Source organism: Lasiosphaeria miniovina (genome assembly GCF_030549165.1).
Source record: "Lasiosphaeria miniovina strain SMH2392-1A chromosome Unknown B0T26scaffold_1, whole genome shotgun sequence".
Lineage (NCBI taxonomy): Eukaryota > Fungi > Ascomycota > Sordariomycetes > Sordariales > Lasiosphaeriaceae > Lasiosphaeria > Lasiosphaeria miniovina.
In genome coordinates, this window is record NW_026848220.1 from 5,816,182 (window position 1) to 5,836,721 (window position 20,540).

The window sequence follows — 20,540 nt, forward strand, 5'->3', positions numbered from 1 at the left end:
CAGTTCAGGACGAAGGGATGCAATTGACACAGGTGCTACGCGTCGTCGAGTTCCAATTTTTGATGCAGGTCAAGGTTGCGAAGGGTGACTCATAGTCTACGGATCTATTCTATTGGGTAGATTCAAGGAATGAACTGAGGGTCTACTCCACCGTGCTAAGACCTGCTCTGCTCGCGCCTTTCTACGCAGGTTGCATTTTTAGCGCTATTTGTTTTGGGAAGTTTGCAGCGATTGCTAAATCCTAACAGCACAACTTATTCAACAGCTCTAGTGAAGTTTCCCGGGCAGTTATTATATCAATCATGTTTGACAGCGTCAACAGTATTGTCACTGTCGAGGTTAACGAGAAAATATATACCATAGAGAAGTTGTTGTTGACTTCGTCGGTTGCTCTGGTAACGTTTGCTGTTGGGCTGGGTTGACGGGCTCGGCGTTTAGAGCAGTATTTTCCCAATCAAGAAGCTGAAGAACGGCTGCCAGAACTAGCAAACAAGCAACGTGTCTAATGGGCAGGATGTCAGGCCGGCGACCTGAAACCAGGTAGTGTGGCCAAGCATCAATACAGAAATATCGCTCTAGATTCCACTTGGTGAGGATGCAAATAGACTACCTTGTTGCTCCTGGTCCCTGAACCCCTAGTCAGTAATATTCGTTCAATATTATGCGTCAACTGTATCGAGAACGGACTCCCTATTTCCGGCTGCATCAAAACTGCGAATGGCCGGGTTGGCAAATGCAGCGTCGCTAGTACGGTGCGCGACGAGCACGGCTACAGTTCAGCTTAAAAAACACGGGCAGTTACTCAATACTAGCACAGTTGTTAAGCCGCAAGCCCCGTGAATGCTTTTGAAACATTTTATAATTTAGGGTCCGATTAACTCCTACAACTTCTAGCACACTGACATCCCGTCCCTCGAGCCTACGAGGGCCCACCTCTTAATTTCCAGACCCAAGCTTGCGGGGAGGTTCTGTCTCTGATTTTCCTGTTATTTATTGTTGGCGCGGACCAGCCAGCCCGTGTCTTCGGGCTCCAGCCCGATGTTTTTGCTTCTACCAAATTGAATGTAAGGACTAGCCTGTTTCTCAGTTTCCAGGCTGATCTTTACGTTAAGGAGTGTGTCTCTCACCCCCGTTTTCCTTCCGAGGACCTGCCCCCTTTTCGTTTTACTGGAACCTGGCCATCTCTCCCTCTCCCTGGGAACCTGCCCCCTTTGACTGGGGGGGCTGCCTTCCTCGTCTCTCTAGATCGGAGAATTATCAAGTGCCCGCCCGCCCTTCTCCTCGAGCCGCCTTTACTATGTCAGTGACATTGAACCCTTTCAGGACCAGGGAGCAGTCGCACAAGCTACCAGACCGTCCATCGTGGGAAGGAGAAGAACAGGAGCAAAGAAAAGGAGCAAAGAAAAGGAGCAAAGCAACACCCGATGCCCTATTTTGGAAAGCAACCTGTTGAACTGTTCGGGTGGGATGTTTTTCAAGATTGCAGATGCCCCCGCTTCGCTTGATCGGCCTGGGTGGATCACCCCCATTGCCCAATTCCGTGTCTCGTTTTGATTTCCTGCTACACCTCTACAAAGAAACCTTGGTGCGGTGAAATTGGCAGGGGGGTTTAAGAGGGGATATAAGCTAAAAATACAGGGGGTTCGAAGTTCTCTTCTAGCAAGTTCCCACCATAAAGTGACTAAAAGTCACGTGGTGGCTTGGTTGTACTGCACTAAGCAAATCCTTGCGGAGGTACTGCCTACAGATACCAGCACGACTAAATGCACTTGACTGCGTTGTGCTAGGTCCGCTGGAACCAGTGGAGGCGGCTTTTGGGAATTTACACCCACGTGTTGGTTTGGCCTGAATTTGCCCCAACTGCGCCTGCTTGAGCCGGGATTATTACCACCTCAGGGGGAAGCAGCCAACGCTACGACTAAAGAAGTTAGATATCTAGTCTTGTTTCCGTCAGTTCCCGGAAGGAATGGAAAATGGAAAATGGAAAACAGCCGCCGCCGCTGCCGCCGCCGCTGCCGCCGCCGCTGCAAATATCGGTGGCTGACGGGATAGTGAGCGTCTCGAGACGCGAACCTTTTTCACCCTGTTCCTGTCAGACTGCAACAGCACTTCTAGGATTGCGTGCATCAGAGTGAATTGCTCTTATTCTCGTCCTCCAGTCTTTCCACAAAAGACTCTCTCTCTTATACTTCCTTATGTGGCAATTACATGACGAAACCCAGTGGCGAAGATTACGCACCATAGATTCCAGAACCTTCTAGGCCATTCCATCTGACAGTTCCGCCTAGAGATAGGCTTTCGTAAAAGTTTCTGTGAGTCGAGTTGGCGGCGCAGCGCAGTGCAGCATGTGCACAGTGCAGCATGCAGTGGCTGCGTGGCACGTGTTCACAATCCAATCCAATCCGCGACTCCCCGACCGCCGGCAGCTACGTTGCTTACCTACTACACGAGGAATTTGGACACCCGGCCGTTCAAGTTCAAGTTGTCTTCTCTGTTTGCCCTAGCCCCGCATGACCAAGGTTTCCCTTTCGGGCTGCAACGATCGTGGAGATCTGCGGGGGAGGGGCAGCGAAGACCCACACCGCCCACGATGGAGGGGAAGCTGCGTCCCTGCTTGATCCGGCCGGTCTCGGACCAAGCTCCCCCCAATTGAGTCACCAAGAAAAATTCGTTACCGTCAAGATCCTCAAAACTTTGGTTGCAAGAACGAGCGAGCGGCACCGAGGAACATACATACCAAACCAAAGACTGAGCGAGCACGGGAAATGTCTCAATTACCCGACCCCACTGTCGACCTCGACTGGTCGGGCTACGTCGGCTCGATCCAGGAGCACTTTGGCGCGCAGGCCAGGGCGCACCCCGATCGCACCTGCGTCGTCGAGACCAAGTCGTCCACCACCCCCGAGCGACGCTTCACCTACCGCCAGATCTTCGAAGCCTCCAACACGCTGGCATGGCATCTGCACAAGGCCGGCGTCACTAATGGCGATGTGGTCATGATCTGGGCGCATCGCTCCGTAGATCTGGTTGTGGCCCTGATGGGCATTCTGGTACAGTGCCTCTGCATCTGTATCTGCCTCTCCTCTGCATCTGCCTCTGCATCTGCCTCTGCATCTGCCTCTGCATCTGCCTCTCCCTCTGCCTCTGCCTCTGCCTGCCTCTGCCTCTGCCCCTGCCTGCCCCGTGGACTTCCATCTTCTGACAAGATTCCTCCGACCCCAAGGCCTCGGGCGCCACCATGACGGTCCTCGACCCCGCTTATCCCCCCGCCAGGCAAAAGATCTACCTCGAGGTCTCGCAGCCCCGCGCTCTGCTTAAGATCGGCCGGGCTACCGACGAGAACGGCCCTCTGGCCCCGTTGGTGCAAAAGTACATCGACGACGAGCTGCAGCTCAAGACAGAGGTCCCCGAACTCCGCCTGCGAGATGACGGATTCCTCTACGGCGGCGACGTCGACGGCCAGGACGTATTTGCCTCCGTGAGGCAGTCTGCCGCATCGCCGCCCGATGTGGTTGTCGGCCCCGACTCAAATCCCACCTTGTCATTCACCTCGGGGAGCGAGGGGCGGCCCAAGGGCGTGCTAGGCCGCCACTTCAGCTTGGTCAAGTACTTCGGCTGGATGGCCGAACGCTTCCACCTGTCGTCGGAGAGCAGATACACGCTCCTCTCGGGAATTGCCCACGACCCGGTCCAGCGAGACATTTTCACCCCGCTTTTCCTCGGCGCACAGCTGCTTGTGCCATCGCGCGAGGACATTCAACACGAGAAGCTTGCCGAGTGGATGCGCGAACACAACCCAACCGTCACCCATCTCACTCCTGCCATGGGCCAAATTCTGGTCGGCGGCGCCACAGCCGAATTCCCCAGCCTGGAGCATGTCTTTTTCGTCGGCGATGTTCTCACCACGAGAGACTGCCGCGCCCTCAGACGCCTTGCTGCGAACGCCAACATCATCAACATGTACGGCACGACCGAGACGCAACGAGCAGTCAGCTATTTCGAGATCCCGAGCCGCACGAGGGAGCCCGATTTCCTCGACCAACTTAAGGACACGGTCCCGGCCGGCAAGGGAATGCAGAACGTCCAGCTCTTGGTGGTCAACCGGGAAAACCGGACCGAGCAGTGCAAGGTGGGCGAAGTGGGCGAGATTTTCGTCCGCGCCGCTGGTCTTGCCGAGTAAGTGCTGGCTCCGCCTCAGCCCACGTGCGCTGTCGGTTATCTAACACTGCACTGCAGGGGCTACCTCGGCGACGAAGCTTTGAACGAGCAAAAGTTCTTGGTGAACTGGTTCGTCGACAATGAAAAGTGGGTCGCAGAGGACAAGGAAGCTAGCAAGGGCGAGCCGTGGCGGCAGTATTACAAAGGGCCAAGAGACCGCATGTACCGCACCGGAGATCTTGGCCGATATCTCGAGTCGGGCGACGTCGAATGTGTTGGCCGTGCCGACGATCAAGTCAAGATCCGCGGCTTCCGCATCGAGCTCAACGAGATTGACAGCAACCTGAGCCAGAACCCCCTGATCAGAGACTGCAAGACCCTGGTCCGGAGAGACCGGAATGAAGAGCCAACCTTGGTCAGCTATATCGTGCCCGAAGAGAGGGAGTGGCGCCGCTGGCTCTCGGACCGGGGGCTGGCCGATGTCGAGGACGGGGGCGTGGAAATGGGGTCCGTCACCGTCTTCCTAAAGAAGTTCCGGAGGCTGCAGACCGAGGTTCGAGACCACTTGAAGACGCGATTGCCGTCATACGCCGTTCCGACCATCTACATCGTCCTCAACAAGCTGCCATTGAACCCCAACGGCAAGGTTGACAAGCCTAACCTGCCATTCCCCGACGTCGCTGAGCGCGTCGAGGACGCCTCGGAGGAGGACGTCAAGAACTGGGAGTCGCTCACCGTGACTGAGCGAGCAGTGGCCCAGCAATGGGCCGATGTCATTCGTGGCCTGAACCCAAAAACTATCAAACGCGAGAACAGCTTTTTCGACCTCGGCGGCCACAGCCTGTTGGCCCAGCAGTTTCTACTCAGCGTTCGCAAGAGCCTGGGGACCGACGTTTCGATTAACGCACTCTACGAGCATTCCAGCCTGGCAGGCTTTGCCGCGCATGTCGACAACCTCCTCCAGCACGGCACAGGCAGTGTTGGCCCCGAAGCTGGCGAGGCTGCTTACTCCAAATCTCTCCACGAGCTGGTTAACCAACTCCCCGCTAAATACCAGTCCGCGGACCCGTCGGCCCTCGACGCTGAGCAGCTTACTATTTTCCTAACTGGCGCCACCGGATTCCTCGGCTCTTATCTTATCAGGGATATTCTCGAGCGGACGGCTCGGAGCGTCAAATTGATCGCTCATGTCCGAGGCGTTAAAGACTCAACTGCAGCCCTCGATCGGCTCCGCCGCTCCCTCCAGTGGTATGGTCTCTGGAGAGAGGAATGGTCATCCCGGATAAGCGCCGTTGTTGGTGACCTGTCGCAGCCCCGGCTGGGCGTCGACCCCGCGACATGGCAGACTTTGGCGCAAGAAGTTGATGTTGTGATCCACAACGGTGCCACAGTTCACTGGGTCAAGAGATACCAAGACATGATGGCGTCCAATGTCCTTTCAACCGTCGACGCCATGAAGTTGTGTAACGAAGGGAAGCCGAAGGCGTTCTGCTTTGTGAGCTCAACCAGCGTTCTCGACACGGACTACTACATCAAGCTGTCGGAGGAACAGACGAGCACCGGGCAGGGCGCCGTCATGGAGGATGACGACATGAACGGGAGCTGCAGCGGACTTGGCACGGGATACGGGCAAACCAAGTGGGTGTCAGAGCAGCTAGTGCGGGAGGCCGGCAGGCGGGGTCTCTTGGGATCGGTCATCCGGCCTGGCTATGTCCTGGGAGATTCTGAGACGGGCGTCTGCAACGTCGACGATTTCCTGATCCGCATGCTGAAGGGCTGCATCCAGCTGTCGGCGCGTCCCCGCATCGTCAACACGGTCAACGCCGTGCCCGTGAATCACGTGGCCAGAGTCGTGGTTGCTGCTGCCCTGAATCCCCTCGCCGGCGGTGTCCACGTGGTCCACGTTACCGGCCACCCGCGCCTCCGCATGTACGAGTACCTGGCCATACTTGAGTACTACGGGTTCAAGACGCCCGAGGTCAGCTACCAGGCGTGGAAGAAGGAGCTCGAGAAGTTTGTGTCGGCTGGCGCGCTCGAAAAAGACCAGGAGCAGCACGCCTTGATGCCGCTATACCATTTCTGCATGAGCGACCTGCCGGCAACGACGAGGGCGCCAGAGATGGACGATCGGAACGCAGTCGCCATTCTGAAGGCTGATGCCGACAGGTGGACTGGGGTTGACGACAGCACCGGGTACGGAATCGGCCGGGAAGACGTTGGCAGGTTTCTACGATACCTCGCCGAGATCAAGTACATTGGCGCCCCGACGGAGAGGGGTAGGCAGCTGCCCGAGATCAAGGCCGAGGTGCTGCAGGGGCTCGCAACGGGAGGCACGGGCGGCCGTGGAGGTGCCCAGTAGGGGTCGGGTTGTTTGGATTTAGGCAAAGGGATCGGCGAATCTACCATGGAAAATTTGTAACGGCGTATAAAATGGAGAGCGATTTGCGGTAAAATCAATACTTTTTCAATGCAGGCTACCGTGTGTGGATTTTCGGCTACGACTAAGACACCTAGTCCCACGTCACCTACCACATGATCCACATCACATCCAGGGCCAGACGCAGGCTGTCACACACTCACACTCAACACCAGAACACCAATCAATCTATTCCAGTCGCCTCGCTTGAATATGTGTGTATATCATTTCCCCCATTTAGTGTTACTAGCCGGCAGCTATCTCAACGCCCTACTATATTCTCAATTTGCTTTCTTTCCTTGGTCATCATAATACGGCGTCCGAGAACGTTACGGCATCCGAGAACGTCAAAATTGCTCACTAAGCCTTGGCAGCGACTCGGAATATTTGATAATATCCTAGAAAAAGCGATTTCCAACCTCCTTCGACTCGGCTGATATACGCTCGAAAAGTCTATTCCAAAAAAAGACTACAATGAAAGTAAAAATCTTGCTGGTCAATGGTAGACTTCATGGGATGGAGTCACGTGAAGGGCACGTGATATACAGGGAGGCCCGCCTGGGGCTTAGGGACGCACAGGCTCGTAGGCTGTGCGTATAAAGAGAAGACCTGGCTCACAGAGACTTAGATCTGAGCCAGAGGTTAGTGCTGCACACCAATATGTGGATTTTCTACGGGGGGTGGGCGGTAGGAAAGGCAAGTGTGGGTGCGCCGAGGAGCCCCCCTTCTTCATTAGCTGACGGCTGGGGCTCTGCCGTGAGCACCATTGCGGCCTGGTCACGTGGGAGGATGCGCATGATTTCGCTGCGGAACGTCGAGCCTCGCCAGGGCGCGTTGAGGTTGGCCCCGGCGGCGATGAGGATGCGGAAAATCTCGACCACGTCGGCGCCGTACCGCGGCGGCTGGGCGTCGTCGCCCTCCAGGCGGTATAGAAACGCTTGCCATGGCCCTGCTGTGATGGGCTCCATGCAGGGTGGCGCCGAGGGGCCAGCGCCGGTTTTAATTAGGACGCCGTCAGGTACGGACGCTCGTGCCACGGTATCTCGACGAGGTAGAGCTAGGCGACGTTGTCGGCCACAGCGTCGAGCGTCTTGGTGCTGCTGCTCGACCCGTCAACGGCCCCGCGGTGCCCCGCGCGCCTGACACGACCTGCCACGCGACGTCGATGGGCTGCAGCACGTTGCAAGCTACGCCGAGCGCGGACACGGGCTCCATTGTCGCGGATACGATGTGACGCGTGATGCGTGCTTGTCTTTGCTCCAACTGACAGTTCAAGATTGGAATGACTCAGTTACCTGACAGTGATTGCCCAAGGTTTATTTTGAGATTTTTCACAAGGTAAGCACGATGGTTGCCGCTTGGATCGGGTTGTCCCCCGAATGAGCCCCGTGCAGCCACCACAGCCATTGCAGATGGCATCTATTGCTGATTGGCTAGATAATTTACTAATGGAGGTGTGTTTTATTTCGTCACCTACGTCGAGGAGGGACTTCCGGAGTTGGATTTGTCATAAAAGTGAATTCTTAGTATCTCAACTACCAGCAGTTGCCAAGGGCCCGCAGGTAGGCGCAATGAAAAAGTAGACGTAGGTGCGCCGATCAAAGCTCTAATTTATACCAATCACCACGCACACACCACAGCAATGTGCATGTATTATTTCTCTTCGCTTATCAGTGTATGAGCTCTGAATTATTCTACACAGCCTATAAAGTAAAATAAGCTACCTGACTAGTTAGGAGGGGGTCAGCTGAACTGATGGCTCCGGTGGCGCCTGCCGCGGGCTGTCCTCGCTTCGCTCGAGGGAATGGGTGGCTGGGCCATTTTACTAAGAAATTAGTAGCCAAAGGTAGACTCAACTGTGTCAACTGTGTTAAAAGTAAAAAACACAGGAGAGTTATCACAACGTAAACATTATTGTGTTGAGGCAGAAAAAGTCGATTCTGCTATCTAGGCTACACCCGGAACCAACACCTCGCCGGCGTCAACATGGCGCTGGTAATCCGCCGCACGCGAGGCACTTGTAACGACATTCTTGACCTGGATTTGGTCTAGGGCAAAAGGAATGTCAAATATTAAGCCCTGTAGACTAGTAACGCGTGAGACAGCCATATAAACCCTAAAGAGAAATCCCGCTCAGAGATATCAAGCACAGCCCTGCCAAGCGTATCTCCCTGTGACTTGTGAACCGTGATGGCGTACGTAATAGTAACCGGGAACTGGCGGCGAGAGCAGGCCGTATTACCGCTCTGGAATTCCCGCAAGGACTCTGCCCGGCTGAACCTCGGGATACCGGATTTACAGCTATTCTAGCCCCCCAACACCAAAACAAATTCTCGTGATAATTCCATGTTTCGATGTTCATGGTCTAATTGTTGGATTCCAAGGGGGCAAGCCCCCTAGGACCCCTAGTGCCTGCGACACTCTTGGCCTGCGGCGCTTTCCTTCATACAGCTTACGCGTTAATCTACGAATTGGGAAATTGCTCCTCCCTGACACAACCACGACACAGCAAAGCGGCATCTCACGGCTTAACCTGTCCGAAGTTCATCCGACACGGACGAGAACTGGCTAATCGCTGTCCGAGAAATTTTCGGCACCCTCACCGTAATATAAAATACAGCCTCTCTACGCCACCTTCGGCTCGCAAGCTCGCCTACGGTGGCTCCGTTCAGCTGAACAATATTATGCCTGACTATTCGTTGTTAAATCATTATTCAAAAAATACACCCCCGCACCTTCCACACCAAACAACGTGTCAATTATTACGCCGCTAGATCAGAGTGCAATCCCATCATCTTGCAGCGGGTCTTGTGCCCCGGCGATGGTCGGCAATGGCGATGGTCGGCAATACCGAAACTCTTGAGATGGTAGACAACCCGAGCGTTATTTTCACCTCACCTACATTGTGATATTTGACGCAATGCTAACTGGAACAACTCTTGCGTGTAGCACGTTCCTGTCGTGGAACCCTGCCCTCGGCGCCAGCTCTACCGGTCTGCTTTTGGCTACTATGTGTGCATTGAAGTTGGCAGCGCTGCTGGAACGACGATCACGAGTTGGACTCCGCTGCCCGCACAGAGTTAACTAGGCGCGTAACTAGTGCCGGGATAGTGAGATTGGGCATGTTTGGGATAGCCCTTTTTATCGTAGGGTTTTATTTACATAATTAATTACTATTCTGAAGAGGACATAAGTAGGCGCAGTGTAAGCTCTTTTCCATATTCTTTTATCTGTTCATCAACTCTATGGAGTGCATTATCCAGAACTTTACGCGACTCAGCACAACCTATCTATAGGTCTAGACTAGATGCCTGAATTCCAAGTGTTGTAGGTATCTAATATAACCTGCTTTAATTAACTTCAACTTAACGCGCCTTAAATGCAAATATTAGACAACAGCTAGTTATCCGGTTCTAACAAAATCTCAAAATAACAAAGGAGAATTATTCTATTCAAAGTTCATCCATAACGCTCATAGATCTCAGAGCACCAGTCCCTCCAAGTCTAATTAGCCGGCACCCACCAGCGCCCCTGAATGCAACTGAAAACCGACACACCAAGCTACAACGGGAGAATACGAGGAAAGCTCCGCGTCGTCAACACCAACCTAGCCCCCGCTTAAAACAAGTCATAGGCCGGCCAGGCGACTCCACCGATGATCCCATCCACAACCCCGCGGAGTTCGAAGCTGAAGCCGTCCCCGACCTGCAAGTTCCCCGAGTTGATGTTCATGACGACAGCAAACCCGAGCCCGGTGCCATCAGTGCGCTGCGAGAAGAAGGAGCTCGTTCCGCCAAAGGCACCATTATGCCCGCGCCAGCCGCCCGGGGCACCGCCAGCCGCGCCACCGTTGACGATCCAGCCCTTGGCATACCCGCCGCCGCTCTTGCTGCCGGGCGTCCACATCTCCGTTTCCGTGGCTGCATCAAGCGCGTCGGGCCGCCCCGGCAGCCCGTCAAAGCGCGTGTACCACCGCGCGAGGTCCGGCATGGTGGCGACCCAGCCGCCGAAGCTGTCGAACTCATGGATGCGGAACGACCCCGACGCGCCGGCGGGGTAGTAGCTGGCCTCGCCGGGGAGCGCGCCGGCGTTGCTGGCCAGCTGCATGCCTGCCGCGCCGGCGGGGGCGAGGATCTGACTCCGCACGTACGTCTCGTAGTCGCCCGCGCCGCCGAGGTCCGCGACCAGCCGGCCGAGCACGAGGAACCCGAAGTTGGAGTAGGCCCACTGCGTGCCGACCGTGTAGTTGAGCGGCACGGCGGCGAGGATCTTGCTGACGGCCTGCGCGGGGGTCAGCGTCTTGAGGGCGCCCTCGGGGTCGTGCTCGGGCCCAAACCCGGCCTGGTGCTCGAGCAGGTCCTGCACGCGGATGTCGGTGAGCCCGGCGGGGTACTGGCGCTTGTTGTTGACGAGCGGCATCTTGTCGGCGTACGTGTCGCCCGTGACCGACCCGGGGCCGAACACCTTGTCGGTGAGCTTGAACTTGCCGGCGTCGCGGAGCTTCATGACGGCCGTGGCCGTGATGGATTTGGAGATGCTCATGATGCGGAACCGGCTGTTGGGCGTCGCGATGGTGCCCGACGCCGTGTCCGCGAAGCCGTAGCCCTTGGCGAAGACGAGCCGGTCGTTTTGCGTCACCGCCAGAGACAGACCGGGGACCTTGTACTTGGCCATGTATGCGCCGATGCCGGCGTCCAGCTTGGACAGGTCAGAGCCCTTCATGGCGCGGTTCTCCCACACCGCCGCGTAGTGCCCCGCCTGGTTGTACCCGCTGACGACAGTGGGCACGTACCCCTGGTACAGGTTGTTGTCAAACTCAGCCTGGAACTGGCTGCTCGTCAGCCCGTGGCGGGCCACCCACGGAGCCGCTCCCGGGGCCTTATCCCAGATGGCCACGTAGTAGTCGGTCCCGCCAACCTGGTACCCGTTGACGAGGACGAGGCGGTAGCCCTGGTTCGCGTACGTGTTGAACGCGCTCTGGTAGTCGCTGCCAGTCATGCCGTGCCGGGCCACCCAGGGGATGTTGTCGTTGGTCTTGCGCCAGATGGCCGCGTAGCGAGCGTCGTTTTTGACCGAGTAGCCGCTGACATGGACGAGCCGGTACCCGGCCTTGCTGTTGGTGTCGAAAGCCGATTGGTAGTCGGCGGCGGTCATGCCATGGCGGGCCAGCCAGGCGCCGGTGGCTGCCTTGTCCCAGATGGCGGCGTAGTAGTCGACGCCGGCCACGTTGTAGCCGTTGACGAGCACGAGGTTGAAGCCCTGCGAGACGTACTGGGTGAATGCGTCCTGGTACTGTTGGGCGGTCAAACCGTGCCGGGCGACCCATGCAGGGCTCGACTTCTTCTCGAAGATGGCGGCGAAATGCGGCACGTCGTCCAGGGCGTATCCGCTCAACCAGTTGAGACGGTAGCCCTTGCTGGTGAGGTCGTTGAACTCTTGTTGGTAGGCCGCCGCGGTGAGGCCGTGTCTGGCTTCCCAGGGGTTGACTTGGGCCTGGGCAGCCAGGAGGAATGCCGTTAGGCAGAGGAGGAGGGAGTGAATCATGTGCATCGTGAGTACGCGTTGAAGAACTTGAATGTGGATGCGTCTCTAATCATGAGCGGATGAAGCGGCTCCTTAGCAGCACTTTATGTAGGTTTTTTTCCGTCGACTGGTCGCCCTCAAACCCCATCGCGCACTGGTTTCTGTCTGGCGGCCGTCAAATCTCGCGATTCAACAGGCAGGCAAGAAATGTTGCTCAAGCATTGGAAGCTGGCCAAATACGGATCGGAGATGTTTTTTTTTCGAGGCTTGTCTACCATGACTGACAGCACAAGGCGGAGCTCATTTGAACCGCAGCGAGCCGGCGTCCCCTAATTAGACGCCAATTAAACCGTCAAGATTTCCTGCCAAGAGACGTTCCCCTGTCGTTGGCCGTTGCGGCTGACGAAGCTTGTCCGAACCAAGCCTCCATTGCGCCGCGTTGGATTCGCCACCGCCGACTTCACTAAGTCGACGGTATTATCCCGGAACTATTTAATTTTCGATTTGAAGCATCTAGTGGCTGGTTGGTTGGCGGCGGCCCAAAAACGCCATGGTGCTCAAAGACAATCGTATGGTCGTAATTATAAGAGAGATCAGGCAAGCTGAACGTGAGCCAGACTGGCGGGTTCAACGCATCCATCCGCAGCCCACACCAGGGTCAGCCCCAAATGCTCGAAGCCGTCTTGTGGCGGTGTTGACTAAAGGTCTGGGGCAGGCACAGAGCTTGCACCGCTCTGCAAGCCCAAATAGGCACCCCCAACGAGCATTTGTTACGCAAAACGTAGTGGCAAAAAATGGTAAAAGTCGTGTAGTGTTGAAGGAACTTCAAGGAAGAAAGAAGCGATGAATGCTCTGCGTATTACAGATAAGCCGTTGTTGGTGGATATTAGCGCTTTCAACGCGCCCCTCCAACGTTAGCGTGTCGGAAGAACGCCTACATGTACAGTGGGGACGCAAAAGTTCCAAGCCCCACCCACTTTACGCGAAAACACGTCGCAGTACTAGTAGGTAACTAACCTCAAACTTCAATTGACAATTCTACGCCCAATTTCCATATAAAATACGTAAAACTAGATACAAAATACTCACAAGAACCCCCGCTATCTGTTGATACTAATCACAAACCCCCTAGGACTTGGTATACCACCCATGGTATACCACCCATCCGCAGCGATAACTGCCGCCAACCTGCGCCGCATGCTCTCCGCCAGCTCCTGAGAAGCTCATTTGGAAAATCGTTCCACACCTCATCCGCTGCTTCTCGCAGCTTTTGTAAGTTTTTCTCGGTTTTGGCATATCCGTAAGCTCCGGATACCTTCTGCAGATTTCCTCTTTAAGCAGTTTCCAGAGATTTTCGATGGGGTTTAAATCAGGTGAATATGCTGGCCAGTCGATCAACTCAATGCCTTCCTTCTCAGCCCAAGGAATCAACCAATCTTGCACGATAACTGCTGTATGCGTACGAGCGTTATCTTGTATAAATATAGAGCTAGGATCATAAATTTTAGGTGGCTGGGCCTGAAGGGTTTCGAGTATTCGCTGTGCGTTGACACCTCCGTGGGGAGAATCAGGTATTACAAACCACTCGACTGTGAGGGTCGTCTGTCTGTAAGGGAGCACGGGCTCCACAGAATGCTGGGGTTGGTAATTATGAAGATAGAACAAAGGGCAAGCTCCTATCGCACTGGTAATACAGTCAAATTGGAATGCCATTCAAAGTGTATGAGTGCAGTGAATGTGTATTGCTTGCTTGAAGAACCAAGCAAGAACTATCTAAGACCGTGGCTACGGTCGTCGTATATATCTATCTAGGGCGGGCCAATTAGGTCGTTGCTCCGTTGCTCCCTGGCAGAGCCATAGAGCGTTGCTCCGTTGCTCCCAGGCAGAGCCATAGAGCGTTGCTCCGTTGCTCTCTGGCAGAGCTACAAGCAACCCCGTAGAGCCAACCAAACCGTTGCTCCGTACCCCACCGCACAGAGCAAATGCGGGTCCCTGCCCCGCATGCCTGTCTCGTCATCCCTATTGGCCGGCCCCACTTTCAGAGCTATGACTAGCCCAGAATGGGCGCGGTTCATCACATCAGGATGGCCATATAGTCTAGAGGGACCAACGCGGACTTTCTAAAGAAAGAAAAGGCTCCCCAGAACATCTGGCTATGCCTAGTTGGTTTAGTCTTGCCCTGAATATGCCTTGGAAGTAACCGCTCCCGATAAACGTTATTAGTAATAATAATATATAGGAGGGGGTCAAACGTACGCGTCGGTAGAAAACCCACTTCTGCCGTTCACCATCACCATGTGCCATAGTCGCCTCGTCGCTGAAAATCCATAGCTTCTAAAAGTTGTTAGGCTTCGTAATATACCTTTGGGCAAACCCTAGGCGTTTCTAGGCAAGTTCTGAGTTTAGTTTCGGCCGCCGGAGGGCCTTCCTGTGCCGGATGCCCTGCGATTTGAGTCATTGGGTTATCGTGTCGACATGGCAGGCTACATCGGCCTGCGTTTTGATTTTCGTGTTGGAAATGAAAGGATCTTGGTTGATTAAGCGTAGGATATGCCGTTTATCGTATTCTGTAAGGACCTTTGGCCGGCCTGACCTGGGTGTGCGACTGCTGATTGTTGGACGCGATAGCGTTTCGTGATGCCATGGACCGACCCCGGCGAACAACCTCTTCAGCGGCAATCTGGGCCCTAGATTTGCCATTCTGTACCCAGACGGCAATTCTAGTACGCTTGTGAGGGCTGTAATGCTTATTTGGAGTCCTTGCCTCCATTTTTGGTCGATTTGCAGCTATTTGAAAGAGGGAGGGCGTGGGAGGGTGGTGCGCGACCGCGACGCGTAAAGTGGGTGGGCTCGGAACTTTTGCGGGGTAACTGCAGGTAATTATTGCTAAGCACCCTTTTGCCCTCTCCTCCCCCTCTCGGCGACCTTTTTCCTCATTTCCATACGTACCTTTCCAAAATGATTGCAGAAATGAGGAATTTGAGATCAACCAAGTGCGACGAGTTCCAGCTTCCCAGGACCGCAAGATAATAAAATTCATCCACGCCAACAGTGCGGCCCGACAATATCACCGTTTTCTTTTCGCAAACCATCCAAACCCCACTCAACCTCCAGCAAGATGGGATCAAAGCAGTATCGTACGGAGCATAATCCCCCGATCTCGGTGAATCCAACGTGGACGAATGTTTTGTTGTCGTTTCTCGACACAACCGTCCGGAAAACGATGTGGTGTTTGGTGAGGTGCACATTCTCTGGTAAGTCACTTCTATTGCATACGTGGACGCCGTCTGTCGGGGTTGCATGATCGGCCACCGAACAGTCCTGTGGGTTGTCCAGCATCGGTATCAGCTCGCCTGATATCTCGTCGAGTCGGTAGTAGGTGTTGAGGAAATGCGGTCCCATGGTCCCTTTGAGGAGCTCTATGCCCACATTGTCGTAGCGCTAGGCGGACCAGCTCCAACTTGGAAACTCGCCAAGACCTCGCCGGCTGGGCAGCTCCTCGCCTTTCCGGTAGCTATTGGGGCCGTTCCTTTGCCGTACTGCCGAAACCGGGAATCCTAGAGTCTGCTGGATCCCCCGAAGCGGCAACGATGGTGAATAGAGGCGCTTCGGTATATATCCTTCATGAGAGGGATCTGGAGAGCATAGTCGAGGGGATCGTCCTAGACAATGCACAAGGCCACCCAAAGATGGGTATGTCCACCCAAAGATGGGTATGCCCAAGGGACTTCACGACACAAGACGTCCGAGATGGTTTTGGGCAGTTGACTTAACCCTCCAAGTTCGTGATAGCGAGGAATGTTCTTCTAGGTGAGCAGGTAGCTCTTTGAATCTTGGTTCCACACGTAGCTGAGAGCGAAATAGACTAATCCGCTGGTAGTAGCCCCGTCACCGAAAGACCTCGGGCAACGGCGCTCCACGTTGACGAGCCGAAACCTACCCCCGGCGCCCACCCCCGACTGCCGTGGCAGATGACACGCTCCAACGCTGCGGCTGCTGTTGCACCTGCGTATCAGATTGCGGAGGACAGAGAAGTCGCAGCGAGCGGGCCGGTACCGGCCGATACACTCAGGCAAGGGGCCTAACAGCAACATGGAACCGAACACGCCCGCCTCCATTTCGTAGCCGTCCACTCTCCACCACCAAAGATTCTCGCCAGCGCATCTAAACACGATGCATCTGACCTCGACTCCGTGTTTGTACGCCACCTTGCCGTACCAGCCGTCGGCAGGAGACATGGCATCGGCAGTCAGAGGCATACAGGGCCGGCGCTCGATGGAACACCTGAGACGGCGGTAAAAAATGCCTCCACATTGAGGGTTTGACGGCAGGTGAACCCTCGCCGACTTGGTGATGCATGCGCAGAGCGGGCGGCCAGCAGCCGCAGGGAGGTCGATCCCCTCGAATGTTCCGAGGTCGTGATAGCCAAGTTGTCACGCGCATTCACAGGGCAACGGAAATGGAGCATTTGATGCAGGGAGGTAAGGCTTGAATTGTCTGAAAAGGTCTGTCTTTGTTTCCTTTGGGAGGGCCAAAAGTCTCTCTTTTATAGTTATGAATAGTGGCAAAATCTAGTGGCGAAGAATCAAGTGGCAGCTTCTAGGTCCTTTTTTTGCCCACTAATCCCTATTGTCGTGAGACAAGTCGAATTTTTCCTTGTTGGCAGAGAGTTCGCGCTCGAGCCTGAGGATTTTGTGTTCGTGGTATTCTGGTCATACCACTGGTGGCTGGGTCCTGAATAGGTCGTAGTAGTACTGGTGTTGGGGGGGAGGGGGGGTAAGGTTCTCATATTTGTTGCTGTCATGTTTGTTGCTGCTTTAAGAACTAATTAAGGTATGTGCGATCTTGGTTTTGGAGATTTTGCGCAAGTCCCGTGCGCCCAGTCGGTACGTGAGCTAGCACGTGACTTACGCCATCTCCCTCCTACACCAAAGGTACGGTCATGAATGTCGCTATTCCAACTGAGAGCGTCGTGTCAAAGGCGGAAAAGAAGGTTGTCAAGCAGAGCATTGTCCAACACGGCTCATGCAAACCGTGTCCAAACAAGGACAACAGTTCTCGAATCGAGTTGGTTTATGTTACGTAACTAGGCCTAATCAGGCCAATGTCTTCTAAGCGAGGATCTACGCCTACACCGGCCTAGTGCTTGCATGTTGGAAAGGAGCATTTTTTTTGAGTGCGTCTCCTACTACCGTCAAATCGTCCCGTTATACTGTAATTCACCACACATAACCCTAACCCTGACTGTATACCCCTCCGCCAGTACATGCAACTTTCTGCCGCGCAGTAATTTACCACTTTTTACCACAACGCAGCCGAACCTTACACCTTCTACTGCAACCCACCCTTACACCTTCTCCTGCAACCGACCTTCCACAACCACCAAAAAACATCGTCGGCACTGCGTTCAATCGATGCATTGGTATGGCTTCATTTCTTAATCGCTTATTCGTCGCGGAGTACTAACTAGTGATAGAAATGTCCGTTTTTGAACATCTAAGCGATCTCAGCGACTTTGGCGATGAAGGCTGTCAGTTGCATGCAGTTGTGAGTAGTGTAAGCAGGCCTGTAGTTTTTTATTGCATTTTTGGCCCTGTTACGTAAGTGAATTCAACGAAGTCAGCTTCGCTTTTTATTGCAGATTTGAACGATTTGAGTGAATCTTGAATCTACGGCCCTGAGGTGGAATTATCGCATTCGGAAGTATGTTGACGTTGGCGACGGCGGGGAGGTGTAATTGCGGTCAACTGCGTTGCTAGTGCTTGGAGTGGCAGCAGCGAATGCGGTAATTTTGGGTGTAAAATTTGGTAATTTCCTGGGTGGTGAGCTCTAACGCTTGGGCGCCTATGTACCACAGTATGCGGGGACGATTTGACGGTAGGAGACGCACACTTGTTTTTTCCTACAGGGAGTAGGGCTTTCGCACTGCTTCCTTCCCTCCTTCAACAATTCATCAATTGAATGCACCTATTTTGACTGCTTGTGTGCAACAGTTTAGTTTTCAGTGGTCCACGTCGTGATTGACTGGCAGGAAGGAGCCCTAGTCGATCTCGCGCCATTTCCAACAGATTGTTGATTCTGTAACTGTTGGAGCCGGACATAAAGGCTGAGCATGGTTCATGATGACGACGCTCTGCGCCTTACTGGACGTTGAGAATGCGGCGCAAACAGAAAAATTCAAAGGCTGGTAGCTTGAAGCTGCGGCGTCTCAAGCTGATCTTGAGAATTACTTCGATTTCCATGTCTTTTCCTTTCAAAAACGTCAAAGATGAGTTCGTGTCGTAGGTTGCGGCATGGCAGTGTTGTCAGACAGGCCTTACTACTTTCGGCATGGTCTAGTGTGCCCGGGCAGGGCCCGCACAGGGCACCTAATTAGACCGCGGTTTTACCGGGTCAAATTGGTCCCCGGGCCTTCAGGGGCAGGCCGGTTTTTCCTTCCTAGAACACAACACAATACAGAATTGGAATACCCTCATTTTTTGACTGCTTTTGCATGCTCTTGGCCTCTGAGAAATGTTGAGTAGCGATGGCTACTTGGGCTTCCCTCCCTCTCACAGCACGGCTGAACTACAAAAAATCGTAGTCGCTGCGCCTCGCGCCATAGTTTTCGCATGCACTAATCATAGGCCGACACAAGTAACGCATTTGGTAGCACAGGAGCAGACCTGTCTCAAGAGCTAGATAATTGGGCACCAGAAAACTGAGTCTGCGCCAAGTCAATCTCGAGTCGGTGCAAGTGCTAAGCAACGAGAGGAGCAGCTGCTAGAACAAGCTGCCGCCACGTCGGACGTGCGAAAGAGAGGAAGAAAGGAAGGAAAGAAGGAAGAGAAAGAAAATATCGGCCGACGTCTAATAACCCCCTCGGTCAAGGTTGGTGGTGAAGCGGGCACACAGACTTGACCAAAAGGAAGTTCTCGCGAGCATTATCATATAGGCAGGCAAACTTGAAATCTGAGCTTCGGGAGTTTCGCAACGCATAACAATAAAAACTAGTCACAATATTATAACACGTGTACAAGGCAGAGATATCCCCTGGCTTATACACCCGCGTCCGGGTCGTCGCGTTGTATCACAGCGCAGCCAACGCAATAGCCACCGCGACAAGCAGCGCCAGCACGACCGCGACCACCGACACAACGCCCACAAGACAAGCCAGACACGCCAGCCACGCCAACAGCAGCACCACAGAGCGAGCAAGCAGGGCGGGCGCCCAGCGCAGCAGACAGACGGTTCGCGAAAGGGACGCTTCCGCGGCATCAAGCTCACGGCGCAAGCCGCGCAGGCTTGCGTCCATGGCGGCGTGCGCGGCGTCGATGGGCGCGCCGTGGGCGGCGTGCGCCAGCTCGGCGTAGTACCACAGCAGGCCGAGCGTGGTCATGGGGTACTGGGCGAAGAAGAGCAGGGTACGGAGGAGGCGCGGCAGCGCGGCCGTCTCGTGGCGGTTGGCGCGCAGCAGCTGGATGTGGAAGGCCGACGAGGGCGAGAAGCTGCTGCTGGACCGCCGCAGCGTGGGGGTGTCATCGCCGGGGATGGTGTTGCCGTCTCCTGTCGATGCCGTGGTGGTGATGACATCTTTGATCTCGGCCAGCACGTCGTCTTCGGCCACGGCCGTGCTGCACTCGGCGGCGAACCAGGCGTCGTCGAACGCGGAGAAGCGGTCTCGGATCCGCTGCCGCAGCCGGTGGCGCGCTTCTTCTTTGCCATGTTGGCGAGAGGGGTCGTGGTCGTCGTGGTGGTACTGGGGCAGCGCGAAGTCGGCAATGTCAATCTCCCACACGTGCGGCGAGCCCAGGTGTCCGATGCTGACTCTGCGCAGTAGCTTGGTCGGCATCTTGGGCTCTTGCAGCGTCAGGGACCCCGTCAGCTCGTTGATGTACGCCTCGCCGCGCTTGATCCATCCCCGCGGCAGCGAGTGTGCATTGCCTGCGACGGAGCCCGCGGCGGAGCCCGCGCTCGCGGATTGGGTGCTCGGTGCAGCTGTTGCCGTTTCTGCCCCGGGTGTTGCTGAGGGCCCATTTCTGGGAACGGTCAAGTGCTTGCCAGAGGCCGCGCCACTTCGCTCCCAGGTCGGAGTCCGTGAGAGGCCCCACGGGTTGCGAAGGAGAGGCGTCGTCTCGTTGGGTCGGTCTCTGGCCCGGGCAGCGTCGATGTCGTTTTGCTCAGCCAGCAGGTGCCGGAAATTGAGCCGCAGAACCTGGAACACGGCCCCGTAGTGTCGACGGTCGAGCGCCATGTCCTCCAGGGCCGTCGAGGGCGCCGCCGTCGTGGTGTCGTCAGCGGTCGAGGGCGCCGTCGTGGTGTCATCAGCCGCACGACTCGGCCCGTCGCGCGAGGCCACCGTCATGAAATATCTCGTGGAGCGACCGCGGGTTGAGCCGTGGCCCGGCGCCGTTCCCGCAGCCAATAATACTTGCTCGTAGCGACGGCAGATCTCGTCCGAGAC

The 20,540-nt window shown here is 55.2% G+C and overlaps 5 protein-coding genes across 5 annotated transcripts; 3 read left to right on the forward strand and 2 right to left on the reverse strand.

The window, feature by feature from the left end:
- Positions 1-2,765: 2,765 nt before the first annotated feature.
- B0T26DRAFT_635481 (uncharacterized protein) lies at positions 2,766-6,517 on the forward strand (the record flags this gene model as incomplete). Its single annotated transcript, XM_060436727.1, has 3 exons — positions 2,766-3,050; positions 3,224-4,176; positions 4,237-6,517. 3 exons carry the CDS (start codon positions 2,766-2,768, stop codon positions 6,515-6,517), a joined length of 3,519 nt encoding a protein of 1,172 aa, XP_060303492.1.
- Positions 6,518-7,245: 728 nt separating this feature from the next.
- B0T26DRAFT_670886 (uncharacterized protein) lies at positions 7,246-7,789 on the reverse strand (the record flags this gene model as incomplete). The annotated part of the gene is made up of 2 exons (XM_060439239.1): positions 7,246-7,526; positions 7,597-7,789. 2 exons carry the CDS (start codon positions 7,787-7,789, stop codon positions 7,246-7,248), a joined length of 474 nt encoding a protein of 157 aa, XP_060303493.1.
- A 2,403-nt stretch (positions 7,790-10,192) lies between these two features.
- B0T26DRAFT_746499 (beta-lactamase/transpeptidase-like protein) lies at positions 10,193-12,124 on the reverse strand (the record flags this gene model as incomplete). Its single annotated transcript, XM_060444699.1, has 1 exon — positions 10,193-12,124. One exon carries the CDS (start codon positions 12,122-12,124, stop codon positions 10,193-10,195), a length of 1,932 nt encoding a protein of 643 aa, XP_060303494.1.
- Positions 12,125-15,320: 3,196 nt separating this feature from the next.
- B0T26DRAFT_798416 (uncharacterized protein) lies at positions 15,321-16,629 on the forward strand (the record flags this gene model as incomplete). The annotated part of the gene is made up of 4 exons (XM_060446945.1): positions 15,321-15,351; positions 15,575-15,790; positions 15,880-15,907; positions 15,978-16,629. The coding sequence occupies 4 exons, from the start codon at positions 15,321-15,323 to the stop codon at positions 16,180-16,182; spliced, it is 480 nt and encodes a 159-aa protein (XP_060303495.1). The 3' UTR covers positions 16,183-16,629.
- Positions 16,630-19,441: 2,812 nt separating this feature from the next.
- On the forward strand, positions 19,442-20,413 carry B0T26DRAFT_689113 (uncharacterized protein). Its single transcript, XM_060441021.1, has one exon. It carries the CDS (start codon positions 19,474-19,476, stop codon positions 20,308-20,310), a length of 837 nt encoding a protein of 278 aa, XP_060303496.1. The 5' UTR covers positions 19,442-19,473; the 3' UTR covers positions 20,311-20,413.
- The last annotated feature ends 127 nt before the right edge of the window (positions 20,414-20,540 follow it).

What these genes read in the sequence shown, in the direction of transcription:
- B0T26DRAFT_689113 (XM_060441021.1), top strand. Translation starts at nt 19,474, where the DNA reads ATGGGGTACTGGGCGAAGAAGAGCAGGGTACGGAGGAGGCGCGGCAGC.